This window comes from Rana temporaria, chromosome 11, assembly GCF_905171775.1.
Source record: "Rana temporaria chromosome 11, aRanTem1.1, whole genome shotgun sequence".
In the NCBI taxonomy this organism is placed as follows: Eukaryota; Metazoa; Chordata; class Amphibia; order Anura; family Ranidae; genus Rana; species Rana temporaria.
The window spans coordinates 3150225-3170230 of record NC_053499.1 but is presented as its reverse complement, the minus strand read 5'-3'; the positions used below and the strand labels follow the sequence as shown (position 1 = coordinate 3170230).

The 20006-nt window shown below is 51.5% G+C and overlaps 1 protein-coding gene across 3 annotated transcripts in view; it reads left to right on the top strand.

Annotated features, from left to right (window-relative positions):
- Positions 1-20006, top strand: part of ANO5 (anoctamin 5) — a 97845-nt gene that overhangs the window by 48235 nt on the left and 29604 nt on the right. For all 3 annotated transcript variants that reach the window (XM_040327904.1, XM_040327903.1, XM_040327902.1), the window contains 5 exons: positions 9674-9787; positions 13421-13489; positions 14972-15253; positions 16889-17002; positions 19326-19441. In XM_040327904.1, the coding sequence (XP_040183838.1) occupies positions 9674-9787; positions 13421-13489; positions 14972-15253; positions 16889-17002; positions 19326-19441 (695 nt within the window). The remainder of the gene's footprint in view (positions 1-9673; positions 9788-13420; positions 13490-14971; positions 15254-16888; positions 17003-19325; positions 19442-20006) is intronic.

Genomic DNA, 20006 nt, shown 5'->3' with positions numbered 1-20006 from the left:
TTGTGTCTCTGCCCCTCCCACAATGGGGAGATTTCCTGCAGTAGTTTGTGTCTCTGCCCCTCCCACAATGGGGAGATTTCCCCCAGTAGTTTGTGTCTCTGCTCCTCCCACAATGGTGAGATTTCCTGCAGTAGTTTGTGTCTCTGCCCCTCCCACAATGGGGTGATTTCCTGCAGTAGTTTGTGTCTCTGCCCCTCCCACAATGGTGAGATTCCCTGCAGTAGTTTGTGTCTCTGCTCCTCCCACAATGGTGAGATTTCCTGCAGTAGTTTGTGTCTCTGCCCCTCCCACAATGGAGAGATTTCCTGCAGTAGTTTGTGTCTCTGCTCCTCCCACAATGGAGAGATTTCCTGCAGTAGTTTGTGTCTCTGCCCCTCCCACAATGGTGAGATTTCCTGCAGTAGTTTGTGTCTCTGCCCCTCCCACAATGGGGAGATTTCCTGCAGTAGTTTGTGTCTCTGCCCCTCCCACAATGGTGAGATTTCCTGCAGTAGTTTGTGTCTCTGCCCCTCCCACAATGGTGAGATTCCCTCCAGTAGTTTGTGTCTCTGCCCCTCCCACAATGGTGAGATTTCCTGCAGTAGTTTGTGTCTCTGCCCCTCCCACAATGGGGAGGTTTCCTGCAGTAGTTTGTGTCTCTGCCCCTCCCACAATGGTGAGATTTCCTCCAGTAGTTTGTGTCTCTGCCCCTCCCACAATGGGGAGATTTCCCGCAGTAGTTTGTGTCTCTGCCCCTCCCACAATGGGGAGGTTTCCCCCAGTAGTTTGTGTCTCTGCCCCTCCCACAAAAGTAGTAGAAGTATCAGTGTTGGGTGGAGTTACCCTTTAAGAACAGTTTAGAAACCAATTTAGAAAACTTGCTCTTTTTTTTTTTTATAATCCGCCCCCCGATTGGTTCGTGAAGCCATGATTATTATAGGATGACATTGGAATGTGTTCTGATGGTGAAGGGGGTTGGCTGGTCTGTGCTGGTGCATTGGTGATCAGTGTACTAACCCCATGTTACACTGTGTATGTGCTTCATTAACTCTCATTCACGCCAATGTTTGACAATAACGAGTTTGTTTTCAGGTTCATCTTTGTTCAGGTTTCATCCGGGGTCACCGTCTACTTCCTGGACTGAGAGGCCAACATAATAATCCTGTAACTGGTGTCTGTGCCGTTCTTGGCAAATGTCCGACACAGATCAGCCCCACAGTGCAGACAAGCTGAATGCACAGATGACCTGATCTCCTTTACAATTCCTGCAGGGGTGGTAAAGATAGGAGGTTGAGACTCGGATTTCCTTGAAATTATGGTAAAAGAAAAAAATTGGAGATTTCAGCAAAATTACACCTCTTTGGTGAAGTCCGTGGGGAGGGTGAAATGAAGGCTCCTGAATTTCATCAACTCTGGATCTGATCCGATAGAAAACAATAGACATGTGAAATTTGTTCAGTTCTGAATTCGTTTTAAAAAAAAAAAATTGACAAATTTGTTAATTACAAATTTTTTTAAATTTTCAGATTTCCGAATTTTCAGATTTTGGAATTTCCGAATTTTCAAATTAAGAATTTCTAATTTCCGAAACTATGAATTTCCCAAATTTCTAATTTAGAATTTCCCACAATTTCGAATTTCCCACAATTTCGAATTTCCCACAATTTCGAATTTCCCACAATTTCGAATTTCCCACATTTCGAATTTCCCACATTTTTGAATTTCCCACATTTTTGAATTTCCCACATTTTTGAATTTCCCACATTTTTGAATTTCCCACATTTTTGAATTTCCCACATTTTTGAATTTCCCACATTTTTGAATTTCCCACATTTAGAATTTCCCAAAATTCTGAATTTCCCAAAATTCTGAATTTCCCAAAATTCTGAATTTGAAAATTCTGAATTTGAAAATTCTGAATTTGAAAATTCGATGATCGGAAATTTGATAATCGGAATTAGCGTAATCGGAAATTCGAAAATTCTGAATTAGAAAATTCGGAAATTCGAAAATTTCCGAATTTTCAGAATTTCTGTAAAAGCTAAAAAACAAATTAAATGAAAATTAATGAATTTTTCGGCAGTGCACATGTCTAGGAAACACGGCCCCTCATCATCTTCATCACCCTCCCCCCAAAGAAAAACAGGCCTAAAAAATAAAAAAATGGAATCCTCAGTGTTTAGGGGAACCCGCACTCCATTGTTTTCCCTTTTATAATAATTATGTACTGTCACTTTAATTCATCAATATTCTCCTCTTGGGAATTCTGGGGATTCCCGGATGATATTATTAACCATAAAAGATAATTTTATGATCTCTGATGATGTCACTCAGGGATTCCCCGGGATTTCCCAGAGTCTGATCACCTTTGGAAATTAAAGGGGCGGTACACATTTATTAAAAAGGGAAGAGATTCCATGTGGTGCCCCTTCATATCCCAACCAGATTCTTCTCCAGACTCGCAGCCTGAGTGGTCAGGAGAGGGAAGGCAGCAAACCTGCGGCGGGGGAATAAGCGCGCTGACTTGGGGTGGGGGAATAAGAGCGCTGACTTGGGGCGGGGGAATAAGAGTGCTGACTTGGGGGGAGATATTGGCTGGTGCACAGCTTACTTCCTCAAGGGGAGATATTTTCTGGTGCACAGCTTACTTCCTCAGAGGGAGATATTTGCTGGTGCACAGATCACTTCCTCAGGGGGAGAGATATTTTCTGTGCACAGCTTACTTCCTAAGAGCGCTGACTTGGGGCGGGGGAAAAAGAGCACTGACTTGGGGCGAGGGAAAAAGAGCGCTGACTTGCGGCGGGGGAATAAGAGCGCTGACTTGCTGGGGGGGAATAAGAGCGCTGACTTGCCGGAGGGGAATAAGAGCGCTGACTTGCCGGAGGAGAATAAGAGCGCTGACTTGCTGGAGGGGAATAAGAGCGCTGACTTGCTGGAGGGGAATAAGAGCGCTGACTTGCGGCGGGGGAATAAGAGCGCTGACTTGCGGCGGGGGAATAAGAGCGCTGACTTGCGGCGGGGGAATAAGAGCGCTGACTTGCGGCGGGGGAATGATTACAATCCACCCATAAGTGAAATTCCAGGTTTGGTTGATTTTCTTGTTGAATATTCGATGTCTCTTTCATTGCTGATATTTGTGATGATCACTCCACAGAAATGGCGCAAACACCGTCTGTTCATGAAGAGCCGCCTCGGGGTAATGGGGGATGGTTTGCGCTTTGATGATGATTGTGTTGGATGACCACCAAACCTGAACTGCAAATTCAGTAACGGATTCCATTTATTGATACAGATGAACGTTTGATATCCTGAGCTGTGTGCACACCGACCACCGATGATCCATATGAGCCCATGATGGTCAGGAAGTGAGCTATGCATTGGCAAATATCTCCCCCTGGGGAAGTAAGCTGTGCACAAGAAAATATCTCTCCCCCTGAGGAAGTGAGCCGTGCACCAGCAAATATCTCCCCCTGAGGAAGTAAGCTGTGCACGAGCACATATCTCCCCCTGAGGAAGTAAGCTGTGCACCAGCAAATATCTCCTGAGGAAGTAAGCTGTGCACCAGCCAATATCTCCCCCTGAGAAGGTAAGCTTTGCACCAGCAAATATCTCGCCCTCAGGAAGTAAGCTGTGCACCAGCAAATATCTCCCCCTGAGGAAGTAAGCTGTGCACCAGCAAATATCTCCTGAGGAATTAAGCTGTGCACCAGCACATATCTCCCCCTGAGGAAGTAAGCTGTGCACCAGCAAATATCCCCCCCTGAGGAAGTAAGCTGTGCACCAGCAAATATCTCCCCCTGAGGATCAGAACTTTATATAACATTACCGGCTCTGTAGATATTTTGGGGAAGTCCCCTGATCTCGTCACACTGAATGTTGTATTCTAGGTTTGGTGGTCTTGTGAATGCAATTTAGTGAACTGACTTGCAGCCTGCTGTGCTCTTGCATGAGAGATGTAGAGAACCTGGAGATTTCTAACTGCAAGGAGTTGTAGCTCCAGAGTGTGCAGCTTCCTTCTACAGCTTCTCACACAAACGAACACCTCACAATGCGTTGCGCAGTGCATTCTAGGCCCTGATTGGGAAAAGCTTTGCCCAATCAGAGCACAGTGAATGACCGTTGTTAAGGAGTGGACCTGGGAAGCCGGCAGCCGTATCCGGCCTGGGATGTCCTAGGAGGTCCACCCAGAACTTGGGCAACACTCCAAAGCAAGCTGGACTTTTCTGATATTCGAGTCGGAAGAGGACCACATTGGCCGCACGGTGGTTTGGTGATTGGCATTTCTGACCCACAGCTATCTGGCCCATCGGTTTGAACCTCGGCTGAGACACTATCTTGTGCAAAGAGCCGACCTTCAGCCTCCACTCCTGGGAGATCCTTCAGGGTTATTCCTTCTCTCTGTACTGATGGAAGGAGACCTTCACCCTGAAGGACACAAAGTGCTGCCCGGCCTCCTCCTCCTCCTCCCTCCTCCCTCCTCCCTCCTTCCTCCTCCTCCTCCTCCTCCTCCCTCCTCCCTCCTCCTCCTTCTCATACTGATGGACTTTTTCCTTAAAGTATCTGCAGAGCATCACTTCTTCTACATTTCTTGTCTAGGCAAGAACGTCTCCCTGCCCCCCTGTGTGTGTGGAGATGTGCCACGGGGCTCGTTCCCTGAGAGATCCCCGTGGCACACCTGCGCATTCTTGGGTTCCCCCGGCCATCTGCACGCAATGCAGCATTTCCCGTGTATATGCAAAGACTGTTACCAGGGGAGTCTGAAACCTTCCCTGTCTTTGCGCATGTATGGAAAACCACCTGCGCATGATCAGATGTGTTGAGGAGTTCTGCCAGAACCCGAAGGCTGGGCATATTTGTGCATGCACCGTAATGGTGACACCCTGGGGGGGGGCGGTTGGGTGGTGCCACCTGGTAGGGCTGTGGATAAGGGGGTACCACCAGTCCACTTGTATGGGGCCCAGGCAGTAGGGTGAATTGGATGTGGGCAGGGAGGGAGATCGGTGCAGGGGGGGGGGATAATCACTGGAACTGATCCCCTGTATGGCTCTCTCTGCCACAGCTGAAAGCTGGCATCTTCTTCTCTCCCTCTCGCCAGCTTTCAACTGCTGCAGAGAGAGTCATACAAGGGATCAGTTCCACCGTCCACTGCCCTCCTGACACAGTTCACTGCCCTCCTGACACCGTCCACTGCCCTCCTGACACCGTCCACTGCCCTCCTGACACCGTCCACTGCCCTCCTGACACCGTCCACTGCCCTCCTGACACCATTCACTGCCCTACTGACACCATCCACTGCCCTCCTGACACCGTCCACTGCCCTCCTGACACCGTCCACTGCCCTCCTGACACCGTCCACTGCCCTCCTGACACCGTCCACTGCCCTCCTGACACCGTCCACTGCCCTCCTGACACCGTCCACTGCTCTCCTGACACCGTCCACTGCTCTCCTGACACCGTCCACTGCCCTCCTGACACCGTCCACTGCCCTCCTGACACCGTCCACTGCCCTCCTGACACCGTCCACTGCCCTCCTGACACCGTCCACTGCCCTCCTGACACCGTCCACTGCCCTCCTGACACCGTCCACTGCCCTCCTGACACCGTCCACTGCCCTCCTGACACGTCCACTGCCCTCCTGACACCGTCCACTGCCCTCTAGATCCCATCCACTGCCCTACTGATGCCGTCCTCTGCCCTACTGACGCCGTCCTCTGCCCTACTGACGCCGTCCTCTGCCCTACTGACGCCGTCCTCTGCCCTACTGACGCCGTCCACTGCCCTACTGACGCCGCCCACTGCGCGACCCCCCCCCCCCCCCCCAGGAAAAAAGTTCAGGCCTCAGGGAACCCCTGCTAAGAGTAGTCCATTGGTGGTCATTGGGAAAACGGGTCTTCCATTGATGGTAGTCAGTGGAATGTTCATTACACTGGTGGTTTAGAATGACACCCTTAGAGTCTGGCTCTGCCAAGTGGTGTTGGATCTGAAACTATGCAAATAACATAACATTGGAGGTCAGTTAGCCACAGGTCAAGGAACCCCCCAGTCATCTCTGGAGGAACCCCCCCAGTCATCTCTGGAGGAACCCCCCCAGTCATCTCTGGAGGAACCCCCCCAGTCATCTCTGGAGGAACCCCCCCAGTCATCTCTGGAGAAACCCCCCCAGTCCTCTCTTGAGGAACCCCCCAGTCCTCTCTTGAGGAACCCCCCAGTCCTCTCTTGAGGAACCCCCCAGTCATCTTTGGAGGAACCCCCCAGTCATCTCTTGAGGAACCCCCCAGTCATCTCTGGAGGAACCCTGGCTGAGAATGTCTGGTTTGGAATATTTGTGGGATTAACAGACCTGCAGTTTGTTATACGAGACGCCAAGATAAATACTAAAACTTCACACAGAACCTGTCCTGTGAAGGGATTGTGGCCACTAATCTGTACTTCTGCTGCCTGAGGATACTAAACTGCATTTTATCTTCTGTGTAGTTCTATTTGCCGTGTTTTATGTTTACAATGTAAAAAAATTGAATTGATCTCTAATACTTGTAGATACGCAGTGATGTGCGTTCTCCATTATTTCACATATAATGAGGTGGGGGGTTTAGTTTATGCAAAACAAAAAAAGAAACATTTTACAAATGAGATGATTTATAGATGGCGAGTCTCCACCTCTCCCTTCATCACACAGCAATGCAGAGAGAGGCCCGGGATCCAAAGGGATCTAACGGGATCCACCTGCATGGAGATGGAAACGCATGAAATGCATTTTGTGTGGCAAGAGAGACTCATCCTTCACCAGAGAACAGAAATCCTCCCATTACAACCCGGCTGTGCCCGCTCCTCTCTCTCCTCTCCTCCACTCCCTCCTCTCCTCCACTCCCTCCTCTCCTCCACTCTCTCATCTCCTCCACTCCCTCCTCTCCTCCACTCTCTCCTCCACTCCCTCCTCTCCTCCACTCTCTCATCTCCTCCACTCCCTCCTCTCCTCCACTCTCTCCTCCACTCTCTCCTCCCCTCCACTCTCTCCTCCCCTCCACTCTCTCCACTCCTCCACTCTCTCCTCACCTCCACTCTCTCCTCACCTCCACTCTCTCCTCTCCTCCACTCCACTCCACTCTCTCCTCCACTCTCTCCTCTCTCCCCTCTCTCCCTCCTCTCTCTCCACTCTCCCCTCTCTCCTCTCCTGCACTCTCCCCTCAATTCAATTCAAATAAGCTTTATTGGCAGGACCAAATACATGTTGGCATTGCCAAAGCAGTTGAGTTTGTCTCCTCCACTCTCTCCTCCCCCTCCCCTCCTCCGCTCTCCTCTCCTCTCTCCTCCACTCTCCTCTCTCTCTCTCTCTTCCTCCCCTCTCCCCTCCTCCGCTCTCCTCTCTGTGTCTCTTTTAACACTTTAGGAATTGTAGATGGAAACAGTTCCTTCCTCCCTCATTCTCTCTCCCTTCCACTCCGTCCTTCAACTCTCTTTCTCTCTCATCTCCTTTCTCTTCTCTATCCTCCATCTCCTTTTTCTATCTACACTCTCCTCTCTCCTTCTAATCTCTCCTCTGTCAGAGCCCCATCTCTTCCTCCTATCTCCTCTCTCCTGATCTCCTCTCTCTCTCTCTCTCTCTCTCTCTCTCTCTCTCTCTGACCCCCATATCCTTTCTCCTTTTCTCTCATCTTCTCTCTTACCCACCTCCTCTTCTTTCTCTCCATCTGTTCTCTATTTCACAATCTCCCTCTCTCTCGTCTCCTCTCTCTCCCCCCTCTTTTTCTCTCTCTCTCTCTCTCTCTCTCTCCCCCTCTCTCTCTCCCCTCTCTCTCTCTCTCTCCTCTCTCTCCCCCCCTCTCTCTCTCTCTCTCTCTCTCTCTCTCTCTCTCTCTCTCTCTCCCCCTCTCTCTCTCTCCCCCCCTCTCTCTCTCTCTCTCTCTCTCTCTCTCTCTCTCCCCCTCTCTCTCTCTCTCTCCCCCCTCTCTCTCTCTCTCTCTCTCTCTCTCTCTCTCTCTCTCTCTCTCTCTCCCCACCTCTCTCCCCCTCCTTCTTCTCTCTCCCCCTCCTTCTTCTCTCTCCCCCTCCTTCACCTCCTCTCTCCCCCTCCTTCACCTCCTCTCTCCCCTTCTCTCTCCCCCTTTCTCTCTTTCTCTCACACCTTCTCCCTCCCCCTCCTGCGCCCTCTCCTCTTTCTTTTCTCTCTCTCTCTCTTTCTCTCTCTCTCTCTCTCCCCCTTAAAATCCAGTCACTTTGAAGCTCTAATCCCGGGGATGATCCTCAGTAATTCTCCGATGTTTGATCCAATGATGGGATTGTAGTTGGGGGGGGGGGGGGGTTCCGGTCTCTCTGGTTCTCTATCGGCTCTTTGCAGTTTTTCTCTCTCCGGTGAGAACAAGTTTTACATTTTCTTCCTCTGTTCGGATTTTTGATTATTTTGGCTGCGGCCCGAGAAGACATTAGTCAGAGTCGGGCACGGCGGCCGTTCCGGGCGGATTTGTTGACTTTTCACTTCATTTTCTAAACAAAGTCCAGGCTGAGTGAGCTGGCGGGCCGAGTATCATGGCAGTGATCACCTAGGTGTGAGCCCCTCCATTATGAATGACTCTGGGGTGTCTCCTAGGTGTGAGCCCCTCCATTAATAATGACTCTGGGGTATCTCCTAGGTGTGAGCCCCTCCATTAATGACTCTGGGGTGTGTCCTAGGTGTGAGCCCCTCCATTAATGACTCTGGGGTGTTCTAGCTTTGAGCCCCTCCATTAATAATGACTCTGGGGTGTCTCCTAGGTGTGAGCCCCTCCATTAATGACTCTGGGGTGTGTCCTAGGTGTGAGCCCCTCCATTAATGACTCTGGGGTGTCTCCTAGGTGTGAGCCCCTCCATTATGAATGACTCTGGGGTGTCTCCTAGGTGTGAGCCCCTCCATTAATGACTCTGGGGTGTGTCCTAGGTGTGAGCCCCTCCATTAATGACTCTGGGGTGTCTTCTAGGTGTGAGCCCCTCCATTAATGACTCTGGGGTGTCTTCTAGGTGTGAGCCCCTCCATTAATGACTCTGGGGTGTCTCCTAGGTGTGAGCCCCTCCATTAATGACTCTGGGGTGTCTTCTAGGTGTGAGCCCCTCCATTGATGACTCTGGGGTGTCTCCTAGGTGTGAGCCCCTCCATTATGAATGACTCTGGGGTGTGTCCTAGGTGTGAGCCCCTCCATTATGAATGACTCTGGGGTGTGTCCTAGGTGTGATCCCCTCCATTATGAATGACTCTGAGGTGTCTCCTAGGTGTGAGCCCCTCCATTAATGACTCTGGTGTGACCCCCAGGTGTGAGCCCCTCCATTATGAATGACTCTGAGGTGTTTCCTAGGTGTGAGCCCCTCCATTATTTATGACTCTGGTACAGCTGGTGGGGTTGTATTACCACACGATGGATTGTATAAACTCGTCTGCACTGCCGGCCGTGGGAACTCGCAGATTGGTTCACACATGTAAACAGGGAGAGCCATGGCAGCCAATCAGAAGCCTCCTTTCCTAGGTTTGGTCACACCTGGTGAAGCTCTGAGATTGGTTGCTACGGGTTACGGCGGCACATCACTGCTCTCTCTCCATATGAATCGTCTTTTCTGCGACAATTCAATTTGTTTCTTTATCTTTCTCGCTCTGCAGCGGATTGGCTGCTCACCCGCCAGCTCCGCCTCCTGAGACCGTATAACCGATTTTCCATGTCCTCCTCTACAGATAGACGGACAGCACCAGAGCAAAGACTCCATCTTCTTCCGCGACGGCGAGCGCCGGATCGACTTCATCCTCTCCTACCTGGAGGATACGGGGAAAGACGCCGAGAAGAAAGCTGTAAGTACAACCAAGATCCGAGTAATGTGTCCGTGTACCCCTTCCAGGTGTTTATTACCCCCAATGTGTCCGTGTACCCCTTCCAGGTGTTTATTACCCCCCAATGTGTCCACGTACCCCTTCCAGGTGTTTATTACCCCCCAATGTGTCCATGTACCCCTTCCAGGTGTTTATTGCTCCCCAATGTGTCCATGCACCCCTTCTAGGTATTTATTGCCCCCCAATATGTCCCCTTCCCCCCCCACAGTCACATCAGTCTCTGTACAGAGGAGCTTACACTCTAATGTCCCCCTCCCCCCCCACAGTCACACACTATTATTATATATTTATAAAGCTCTGACATATACCGCAGCGCTGTACAGAGAACACTGAGCCAATCACATCAGTCTCTGTACCAGATATATTATTATTGGTGGCGGTTTGCGGTCGGTGGCGCGGTTTGCGGTCGGTGGCGCGGTTTGCGGTCAGTGGCGCGGTTTGCGGTCGGTGGCGCGGTTTGCGGTCGGTGGCGCGGTGGCACCTCCTCTCTGTGTGTAACTACTTTATATAAACGATGGAATTTGGACAGTTAATAAACAAAGGTCTCCCCGCCGCCGTCCCATGTGACCGGCCTCCTTATCTCCTGAGCTCTGGGCAGCGTGTTTTGGACGGCTGCCATGCTGCATGATGACATCACAGGGCGGCGCCGGTCCCGGGCCGACAATTACTCCAGCAATGAGAAGAGAGATACACGCTGACTGCGGCCCTCCACACCTCTCACCTTCTGATGATCGATTTTACCGTCATTTTCATTTTTTTACCAATCGCACATTTCTGATCACAGAATATCAAAAAGAAACAATCTTTTGTTTGTTTTTTCTAGCTGAATTTTACGACACGACGAGTCTGCTTAGATTTGAATAAAATCTTTCCATTTGCATTGCATATTTTATTTGAAATGGAGTGATGTCATCACTGGGTCTCTGTGCTTCTCTATGCAATGCAGGCAGATCATGGCTGGTGGGAGGGGCTAGCAGGGGGCTGCACAAAGCTTCCTGAAAGCATGACAGCACCCTGTTTAAGGATCCAGGATTATAATGTTAAGTATGCCATGGTCAAACTATATTTACAGGTGGGGCAGGTGTGGGAACAACCCCAATAAAGTGGGCATGATAGGCGGGTCCTTGCTTATTTAGAGGCGGGACCTGAGCAGGACCAGCCTGTTATCTAGGCATGATTTGGGAAAGCCCACCTGGGAAGTGGGCAGGGTTAAAAGGGGTCCCACGATCCAGGATTATGTTGATGGGACAGGTTGGGGGTTGGTCCCGGGACAGGTTGGGGGCTGGTCTGGGACAGGTTGGGGGCTGGTCTGGGACAGGTTGGGGGCTGGTCTGGGACAGGTTGGGGGCTGGTCTGGGACAGGTTGGGGGCTGGTCTGGGACAGGTTGGGGGCTGATCTGGGACAGGTTGGGGACTGGTCCGGGACAGGTTGGGGGCTGGTCTGGGACAGGTTGGGGGCTGATCTGGGACAGGTTGGGGACTGGTCCGGGACAGGTTGGGGACTGGTCCGGGACAGGTTGGTGGCTGGTTCCAGGACAGGTTGGGGGCTGGTCCCAGGACAAGTTGTTGGCTGGTTCCAGGACAGGTTGGGGGCTGGTCTGGGACAGGTTGGGGGCTGGTCTGGGACAGGTTGGGGGCTGGTCTGGGACAGGTTGGGGGCTGGTCTGGGACAGGTTGGGGGCTGGTCTGGGACAGGTTGGGGGCTGGTCTGGGACAGGTTGGGGACTGGTCCGGGACAGGTTGGTGGCTGGTTCCAGGACAGGTTGGGGGCTGGTCCCAGGACAAGTTGTTGGCTGGTTCCAGGACAGGTTGGGGGCTGGTCCCAGGACAAGTTGTTGGCTGGTCCCAGGACAGGTTGGGGGCTGGTCTGGGACAGGTTGGGGGCTGGTCTGGGACAGGTTTGGGGCTGGTCCGGGAAAGGTTGGGGGCTGGTCCCAGGACAGGATGGTGGCTGGTCCGGGACAGGTTGGTGGCTGGTTCCAGGACAGGTTGGTGGCTGGTCCGGGACAGGTTGGTGGCTGGTTCCAGGACAGGTTGGGGGCTGGTCCGGGACAGTTGGGGGCTGGTTCCGGGACAGGTTGGGGGGCTGGTCCGGGACAGGTTGGGGGCTGGTCCGGGACAGGTTGGGGGCTGGTCCGGGACTGGTTGGGGGGCTGGTTCCGGGACAGGTTGAGGGCTGGTCCGGGACAGGTTGGTGGCTGGTCCGGGACATGTTGGGGGCTGGTCCGGGACATGTTGGGGGCTGTTCTGGGACAGGTTGGGGGCTTGTCCGGGACAGGTTGGGGGCTGGTTCCAGGACAGGTTGGTGGCTGGTTCCGGGACAGGTTGGGGGGCTGGTTCCAGGACAGGTTGGGGGCTGGTCCGGGACAGGTTGGTGGCTGGTTCCGGGACAGTTTGGTGGCTGGTTCCGGGACAGGTTGGGTGCTGGTCCGGGACAGGTTGGGGGCTGGTCCGGGACAGGTTGGTGGCTGGTTCCGGGACAGGTTGGGGGATGGTTCCGGGACAGGTTGGGGGCTGGTTCCGGGACAGGTTGGGGGCTGGTTCCGGGACAGGTTGGGGGGCTGGTCCGGGACAGGTTGGGGGGCTGGTCCGGGACAGGTTGGGGGGCTGGTCCGGGACAGGTTGGGGGCTGGTCCGGGACAGGTTGGGGGCTGGTCTGGGACAGGTTGGTGGCTGGTTCCAGGACATGTTGGTGGCTGGTTCCAGGACAGGTTGGTGGCTGGTCCGGGACAGGTTGGTGGCTGGTTCCAGGACAGGTTGGTGGCTGGTCCGGGACAGGTTGGTGGCTGGTTCCAGGACAGGTTGGTGGCTGGTCCGGGACAGGTTGGGGGCTGGTTCCAGGACAGGTTGGTGGCTGGTTCCAGGACAGGTTGGGGGGCTGGTCTGGGACAGGTTGGGGGGTTGATCTAGGACAGGTTGGGGGGCTGAGAGCCTTGATCTGGAGTCGGACTTGGTCGGCTACTGGTTTCCCAGCATGTGCGTCTAACAGAAGTCGGCCAAACTGACATACACACGGGCAGAATGACGGCCGGTATTTTTTGTACCGGCAAAGGTCTCCTGACATTCTGCCCGTGTGTACCCGGCCTTAGACTAGTTATAGATGTGGATGGGAAGTGAGATGAATGTTTCCTGTCAAAGTACTCAAAACAGTGTGCTTGTTATACAACATCGTATAGGAAGGTTTCGTTTTATATCAGCCCAGAAAATGGATGTATTTGACTGGTGCCACCTGGTGGTCAGTACCGGTACTCAGCAATTGGCATATCACTTGAAAAGAGCTGAATTTATAGTCTGTGCTCATCTCGTGTTATCATGACCTTCACATGAAAGTTGTCTTTATTGAGACTGTTACATTTCACATCTTGCTGTATTATATTTTTTAATATCTATATATAAAATCGATGGGACACAGACCACAATAAAAACCCAACAGGGTATCCAACCCCTCCCCACTCCATCCAAAGATAAAAATAATACAAGTTTTGTCTTTGGATACATTGTAACGAGTTTTTTCCTTCATGCCTCATTGATGATTGATTGGTTTGTGAAGCTTTTTGTTGAGTTTTAATCTTATTTTTGTTTTTCATCCCTCAGGAGAGACGGAGAGAATTTGAGTTTAATTTGCAGAAGGCCGGCCTGGAGCTGGAGACCGAAGATAAAAAGGTGACTTCATCCGGAATCTTCCCAAATCCCATTAATAAGAGGATCAAACTTTGTACATAGGATCTGTGGGTGAATCACATCAGTCCAGTGGCGGCTGGTGCTCAACATTTTTGGGGGGGCGCAAACAAACTAAAAAAAAAAAATCAATTGCCGCTATTGTGCCCATCAATTGCCGCTATTGTGCCCATCAATTGCCGCTATTGTGCCCATCAATTGCCGCTATTGTGCCCATCAAATGCAGCCACTGTGCCCATCAAGCGCATCCACTGTGCCCATCAAATGCAGCCACTGTGCCCATAAAATGCAGCCACTGTGCCCATCAAATGCAGCCACTGTGCCCATCAAATGCAGCCACTGTGCCCATCAAGCGCAGCCACTGTGCCCATCAAGCGCAGCCACTGTGCCCTTCAAACGCAGCCACTGTGCCCTTCAAACGCAGCCACTGTGCCCTTCAAACGCAGCCACTGTGCCCTTCAAACGCAGCCACTGTGCCCTTCAAACGCAGCCACTGTGCCCTTCAAACGCAGCAACTGTGCCCTTCAAACGCAGCCACTGTGCCCTTCAAACGCAGCCACTGTGCCCTTCAAACGCAGCCACTGTGTCCATCAGTTGCTGCCACTGTGTCCATCAGTTGCTGCCACTGTGCCCATCAGTTGCTGCCACTGTGCCCCATCAGTTGCTGCCACTGTGCCCCATCAGTTGCTGCCACTGTGCCCCATCAGTTGCTGCCACTGTGCCCCCTCAGTTGCTGCCACTGTGCCCCATCAGTTGCTGCCACTGTGCCCCATCAGTTGCTGCCACTGTGCCCCATCAGTTGCTGCCACTGTGCCCCATCAGTTGCTGCCACTGTGCCCCATCAGTTGCTGCCACTGTGCCCCATCAGTTGCTGCCACTGTGCCCCATCAAATGCTGCCAGTGTGCATCGCCCGGGACTTACCTGTCTCGCAGCGGGTCATGGTGGCGCCCTCCACGTTCACGCTCCTCGATGTCTTCTCCCGTCCTCTCTATCAGGCGTCCAATCACAGCGCCTGTTGTTTCAGCCAATGCAATGCACGAATCTATCTATGGTGAGAGGGAGGTGACGGGAGGGAGGGGGCGGCACCCGTGCGCCCTTTATGGACGCACCGTCACTGCATCTGTCTCTGCACCAGAGGAGCTTACACTCTAATGTCCCCTCCCCCACAATCACACACTATTATTATTATACACTTGTATAGCTCTGACATATACTGCAGTGCTGTACAGAGATCACTGAGCCGGTCAAATCAGTGTCTGTACCAGAGGAGCTTACACTCTAATGTCCCCTCCCCCACAGTCACATCAGTCTCTGTACAGAGGAGCTTACACTCTAATGCCCCCTCCCCCCACAGTCACACCAGTGTCTATACCAGAGGAGCTTACACTCTAATGCCCCCTCCCCCACAGTCAGTCTTTGATCCTGGTGCCCAGGCCTTATCTTTGTGACATTTTTCCCCCCCGCAGGAATCTGAAAACGGTAAGCTGTACTTTGTGAAGATCCACGCCCCCTGGGAGGTCCTCACCACCTACGCGGAAGTTCTGAATGTTAAAGTTCCCATCAAGGAGAACGACTTGGTCCAGACGTACCATCCGCTGAAAGTGATGGCCAAGTTCTTCCGCCTGCCGGAGGACGTCATGAACCCGGAGCCGGACTACTTCACCGCGTCCTTCAGCAAGCAGAAACAGGAGCTCTTCCTCATCCACGACCAGAACACCTTCTTCTCCGCGTCCACCCGCAACAGAATTGTGAGTGGGGGAGGGGGAGGGGCTGGGGGGCTCATTCTTTGGCTACAGGTGGACTTTGGTACTTATCTGTTGGAAGATGATGGTTGGCAAGGCATGCCGGGACTTGCCAGCCACTGGAGGTCCTTGCAAACCAAGATACGTCCAAGTCAAATTAATTGTGGACCTCCAATGAAAATCTCTTGAACCTTCCTTGATCCCCCTTCCCCCACACCATCAATATGCTAATGACATTTTTAAATAAAATCTTGGGAGGAGTTATGCAAATATCACAATGCCTGGATGGGTGGAGGTCTAGAGGAGTGGGCGTTCCTAGGCAGGCCTTGGTAACGCCCCTATGTGCTGCTGAGCCTCCATGATTGAAAGAGATCAAATCCAAGGGATGAATGCGATGGGCCAGGGATAGTCCGTCAATGTCACTGAGTCTGGGGCATGTGTCCCTACTGCCCCCCCCTTGTCTCAGCTCTAATATAAGGGGTGGGTCAGGGGCAGTTGGTCCATGGCACTGAGTCTGGGGCATGTGTCCCTACTGCCCCCCCCCCTTGTCTCAGCTCTAATATAAGGGGTGGGTCAGGGGCAGTTGGTCCATGGCACTGAGTCTGGGGCATGTGTCCCTACTGCCCCCCCCCCCTTGTCTCAGCTCTAATATAAGGGGTGGGCCAGGGACAGTCAGTCAATGGCACTAAGTCTGGGGCATGTGTTCCTACTGCCCCCCCCCCCCCTGTCTCAGCTCTGATATAAGGGGTGGGCCAGGGACAGTCAATCCATGGCACTGAGTCTGGGGCATGTGTCCCTACTGCCCCCCCCCCCCCTTGTCTTATCTCTGATATAAGGGGTGGGTCAGGGACAGTCAATCCATGGCACGGAGTCTGGGGCATGTTCCCCTACTGCCCCCCACCCCTTGTCTTATCTCTGATATAAGGGGTGGGTCAGGGACAGTCAGTCCATGTCACTGAGTCTGGGGCATGTGCCTACCCCCCCCCCTCTGTCCTAGCTCTGATATAGGGGGTGGGACAGTCAGTCCATGGCACTGAGTCTGGGGCATGTTTCCCTACTGCCCCCCACCCCTTGTCTCAGCTCTGATATAAGGGGTGGGTTAGGGACAGTCAGTCGATGTCACTGAGTCTGGGACATGTGCCCCAGGCCCCCCCCCCCCTGCCCTAGCTCTGATATAAGGGGTGGGACAGCCAGTCCCTGGCACTGAGTCTGGGGCATGTTCCCCTACTGCCCCCCCCCCTCTCCTTGTCTCAGCTCTGATATAAGGGGTGGGCCAGGGACAGTCAGTCCATGGCACTGAGTCTGGGGCATGTGTCCCTACTGCCCCCCCTCCTTGTCTCGGCTCTGATATAAGGGGTGGGCCAGGGACAGTCAGTCTAAAAAGGAGAGAGGGCTTTGATGATGCTGAACACCCTCCTGCCAGGAAAGGAGGCGGAGCTCTACCTGACTTGCTGCAGCTTCTAATGCACATTGTGAGAAGCTCACAGTGTGCAGTGAAATCAGAGTAAGTCATTTCAAACTAAAGGGAAAGCCGGAGCCCATTCGTAATGTCTCTGTAGTGACTTCCAGGTCTTCTGGAACAATGAGATGATCCTGCTGTTCAGACTCTTCTTTGTAACTGATGACCTCTTCCATTTCCAGGTGTATTATATTCTCTCTCGCTGCCACTATGGATTGGAAGACGAAAAGAGGAGATTCGGGGTTAAGAAACTGCTAAATAACGGGACCTACAATTCCGCCTTCCCCCTCCATGACGTACGTTTCGCTGTGATAATAATGTCTGATAATACTCAATGTCTCCAATTCTGATTTCACCGCTAACATGACCTTCTACTAGAAGAGAGGTCTCCAGACTTACTGACCGAAGGGCCCCATCATTGGTGTCAGTGGGAGGAAAAGTGCCCCATCATTGGTGTCAGTGGGAGGAATAGTGTCCCATCATTGGTGTCAGTGGGAGGAATAGTGTCCATCATTGGTGTCAGTGGGAGGAATAGTGTCCCATCATTGGTGTCAGTGGGAGGAATAGTGTCCCATCATTGGTGTCAGTGGGAGGAATAGTGTCCCATCATTGGTGTCAGTGAGAGGAATAGTGTCCCATCATTGGTGTCAGTGGGAGGAATAGTGTCCCATCATTGGTGTCAGTGGGAGGAATAGTGTCCCATCATTGGTGTCAGTGAGAGGAATAGTGTCCCATCACTGGTGTCAGTGGGAGTAATAGTGTCCCATCATTGGTGTCAGTGGGAGGAATGGTGTCCCATCATTGGTGTCAGTGAGAGGAATGGTGTCCCATCATTGGTGTCAGTGAGAGGAATAGTGTCCCATCATTGGTGTCAGTGGGAGGAATAGTGTCCCATCATTGGTGTCAGTGGGAGGAATAGTGTCCCATCATTGGTGTCAGTGGGAAGAATAGTGTCCCATCATTGGTGTCAGTGGGAGGAATAGTGTCCCATCATTGGTGTCAGTGGGAGGAATAGTGTCCCATAATTGGTGTCAGTGGGAGGAATAGTGTCCCATCATTGGTGTCAGGGAGAGGAATAGTGTCCCATCATTGGTGTTAGTGGGAGGAATAGTGTCCCATCATTGGTGTCAGTGGGAGGAATAGTGTCCCATCATTGGTGTCAGTGGGAGGAATAGTGTCCCATCATTGGTGTCAGTGGGAGGAATAGTGTCCCATCATTGGTGTCAGTGGGAGGAATAGTGTCCCATCATTGGTGTCAGTGGGAGGAATAGTGCCCCATCATTGGTGTCAGTGGGAGGAATAGTGTCCCATCATTGGTGTCAGTGGGAGGAATAGTGCCCCATCATTGGTGTCAGTGGGAGGAATAATGCCCCATCATTGGTGTCAGTGGGAGGAATAGTGTCCCATCATTGGTGTCAGTGGGAGAAATAGTGTCCCATCATTGGTGTTAGTGGGAGGAATAGTGCCCCATCATTGGTGTCAGTGGGAAGAATAATGCCCCATCATTGGTGTCAGTGGGAGGAATAGTGCCCCATCATTGGTGTCAGTGGGAGGAATAGTGTCCCATCATTGGTGTCAGTGGGAGGAATAGTGCCCCATCATTGGTGTCAGTGGGAGGAATAGTGTCCCATCATTGGTGTCAGTGGGAGAAATAGTGTCCCATCATTGGTGTTAGTGGGAGGAATAGTGTCCCATCATTGGTGTCAGTGGAAGGAATAGTGTCCCATCATTGGTGTCAGTGGGAGACTTAGTCCCCCGTTGTTGATGTCAGTAAAAGGAATAGTCCAGATAAAGGTAAGCAGGAGGTCACATTTGGCCCCTTTGGCTGCAGCCTGGAGACCCCAGTACTTGATCACTCCATATATTCTCTGCAGTCTCCGGTGTATTTAGTACTCGGCTGTGATTGGTTTGTTCTTAACAATTTCATCGACATGTATGATTCTGACAAGCCTTGGTGGTTCTTCTGCTCTGTGAAGGTTCTTGTATATCCACGTCATGGTATATCGAGTAGTATTAGTTGGTTTCATTCACCTGGACTTGTTCTGTAATGTTGAAGATGTCTCGTATCTTCTCCAAACCAAATCTTCAGTTCTAATGAGTATTAGGAAGATACCACAACATTTCTATCTGCATTGGTAGCAAAGACCCCTCCATCCAATCATCATGGAACGTGCCAAGACAGATGACGATGGTCCAAGAACAGGATAGGAGGTTCTCATTTATCCTGGTCTTTGTATATCTAGTGGTAGTTGGACACATTAAACTGGACTTGTTGAAGATGTTTTGTAGCTCATCCAAGTCACTTCTATGGTCCCGAGGAGTGTGAGGACCCAGTAGTTATGTCCACATAGACAACCTAATCCAAACTGTTACCCCAATGTTGGAAGACCAGAATGGTCTGCGATGTCTTTCCAGTATATGATGTCGTATTGACAGTACCCTTCAATAGAAACACCTGAACCTCATGGCTTAGAGGAGAGGGGTGCACATACTTTGGCCGTATGGTGTCTGTTGACCATTGCGAACCCTTCTGAAAATGTAGCGCTTTACACCATGATCCGATCGGTATGATTGTTTGGTGTTCTCCATTGTGGCTGATTGTGATGTTTGTCCCGGCAGTGTCAGTACTGGAAGAAGTCTGAGGACCCGAAGTGCGTTAATGAGAGGTACACGTTATACACGCACTGGGCCAGGTTTGGCAAGTTCTACAAGGAGCAGCCGCTCGACCTCATCCGGTGAGTGACCAGGCGGAGGTGCAGGAAAAATAATTTGCTTTCGTTTAACCACTTCAGCCCCGGAGGATTTGGCTGGCCAAAGACCAGGACACTTTTTGCGATTCGGCACTGCGTCGCTTTAACTGACAATTAGCTGAGAATTGCGCGGTCGTGCGACGTGGCTCCCAAACAAACTTTTTTTTCCCACAAATAGAGCTTTCTTTTGGTGGTATTTGATCACCTCTGCGGTTTTTATTTTTTGCGCTATAAACCAAAATAGAGCGACAATTTTGAAAAAAAAATCAATACTTTTTGCTATAATAAATATCCCCAAAAAATATATAAAAAAAAAACTTTTTTTTTTCCTCAGTTTAGGCCGATACGTATTCTTCTACCTATTTTTGGTATAACAAAAAACCGCAATAAGCGTTTGATTGGTTTGCGCAAAAGTTATAGCGTCTACAAAATATTTTTATGGCTTTTATATTATTATTTTTTACTAGTAATGGCGGCGAACAGCGCTTTTTTTTTATCGTGACTGCGACATTATGGCGGACACATCGGACACTTTTGACACCATTTTGGG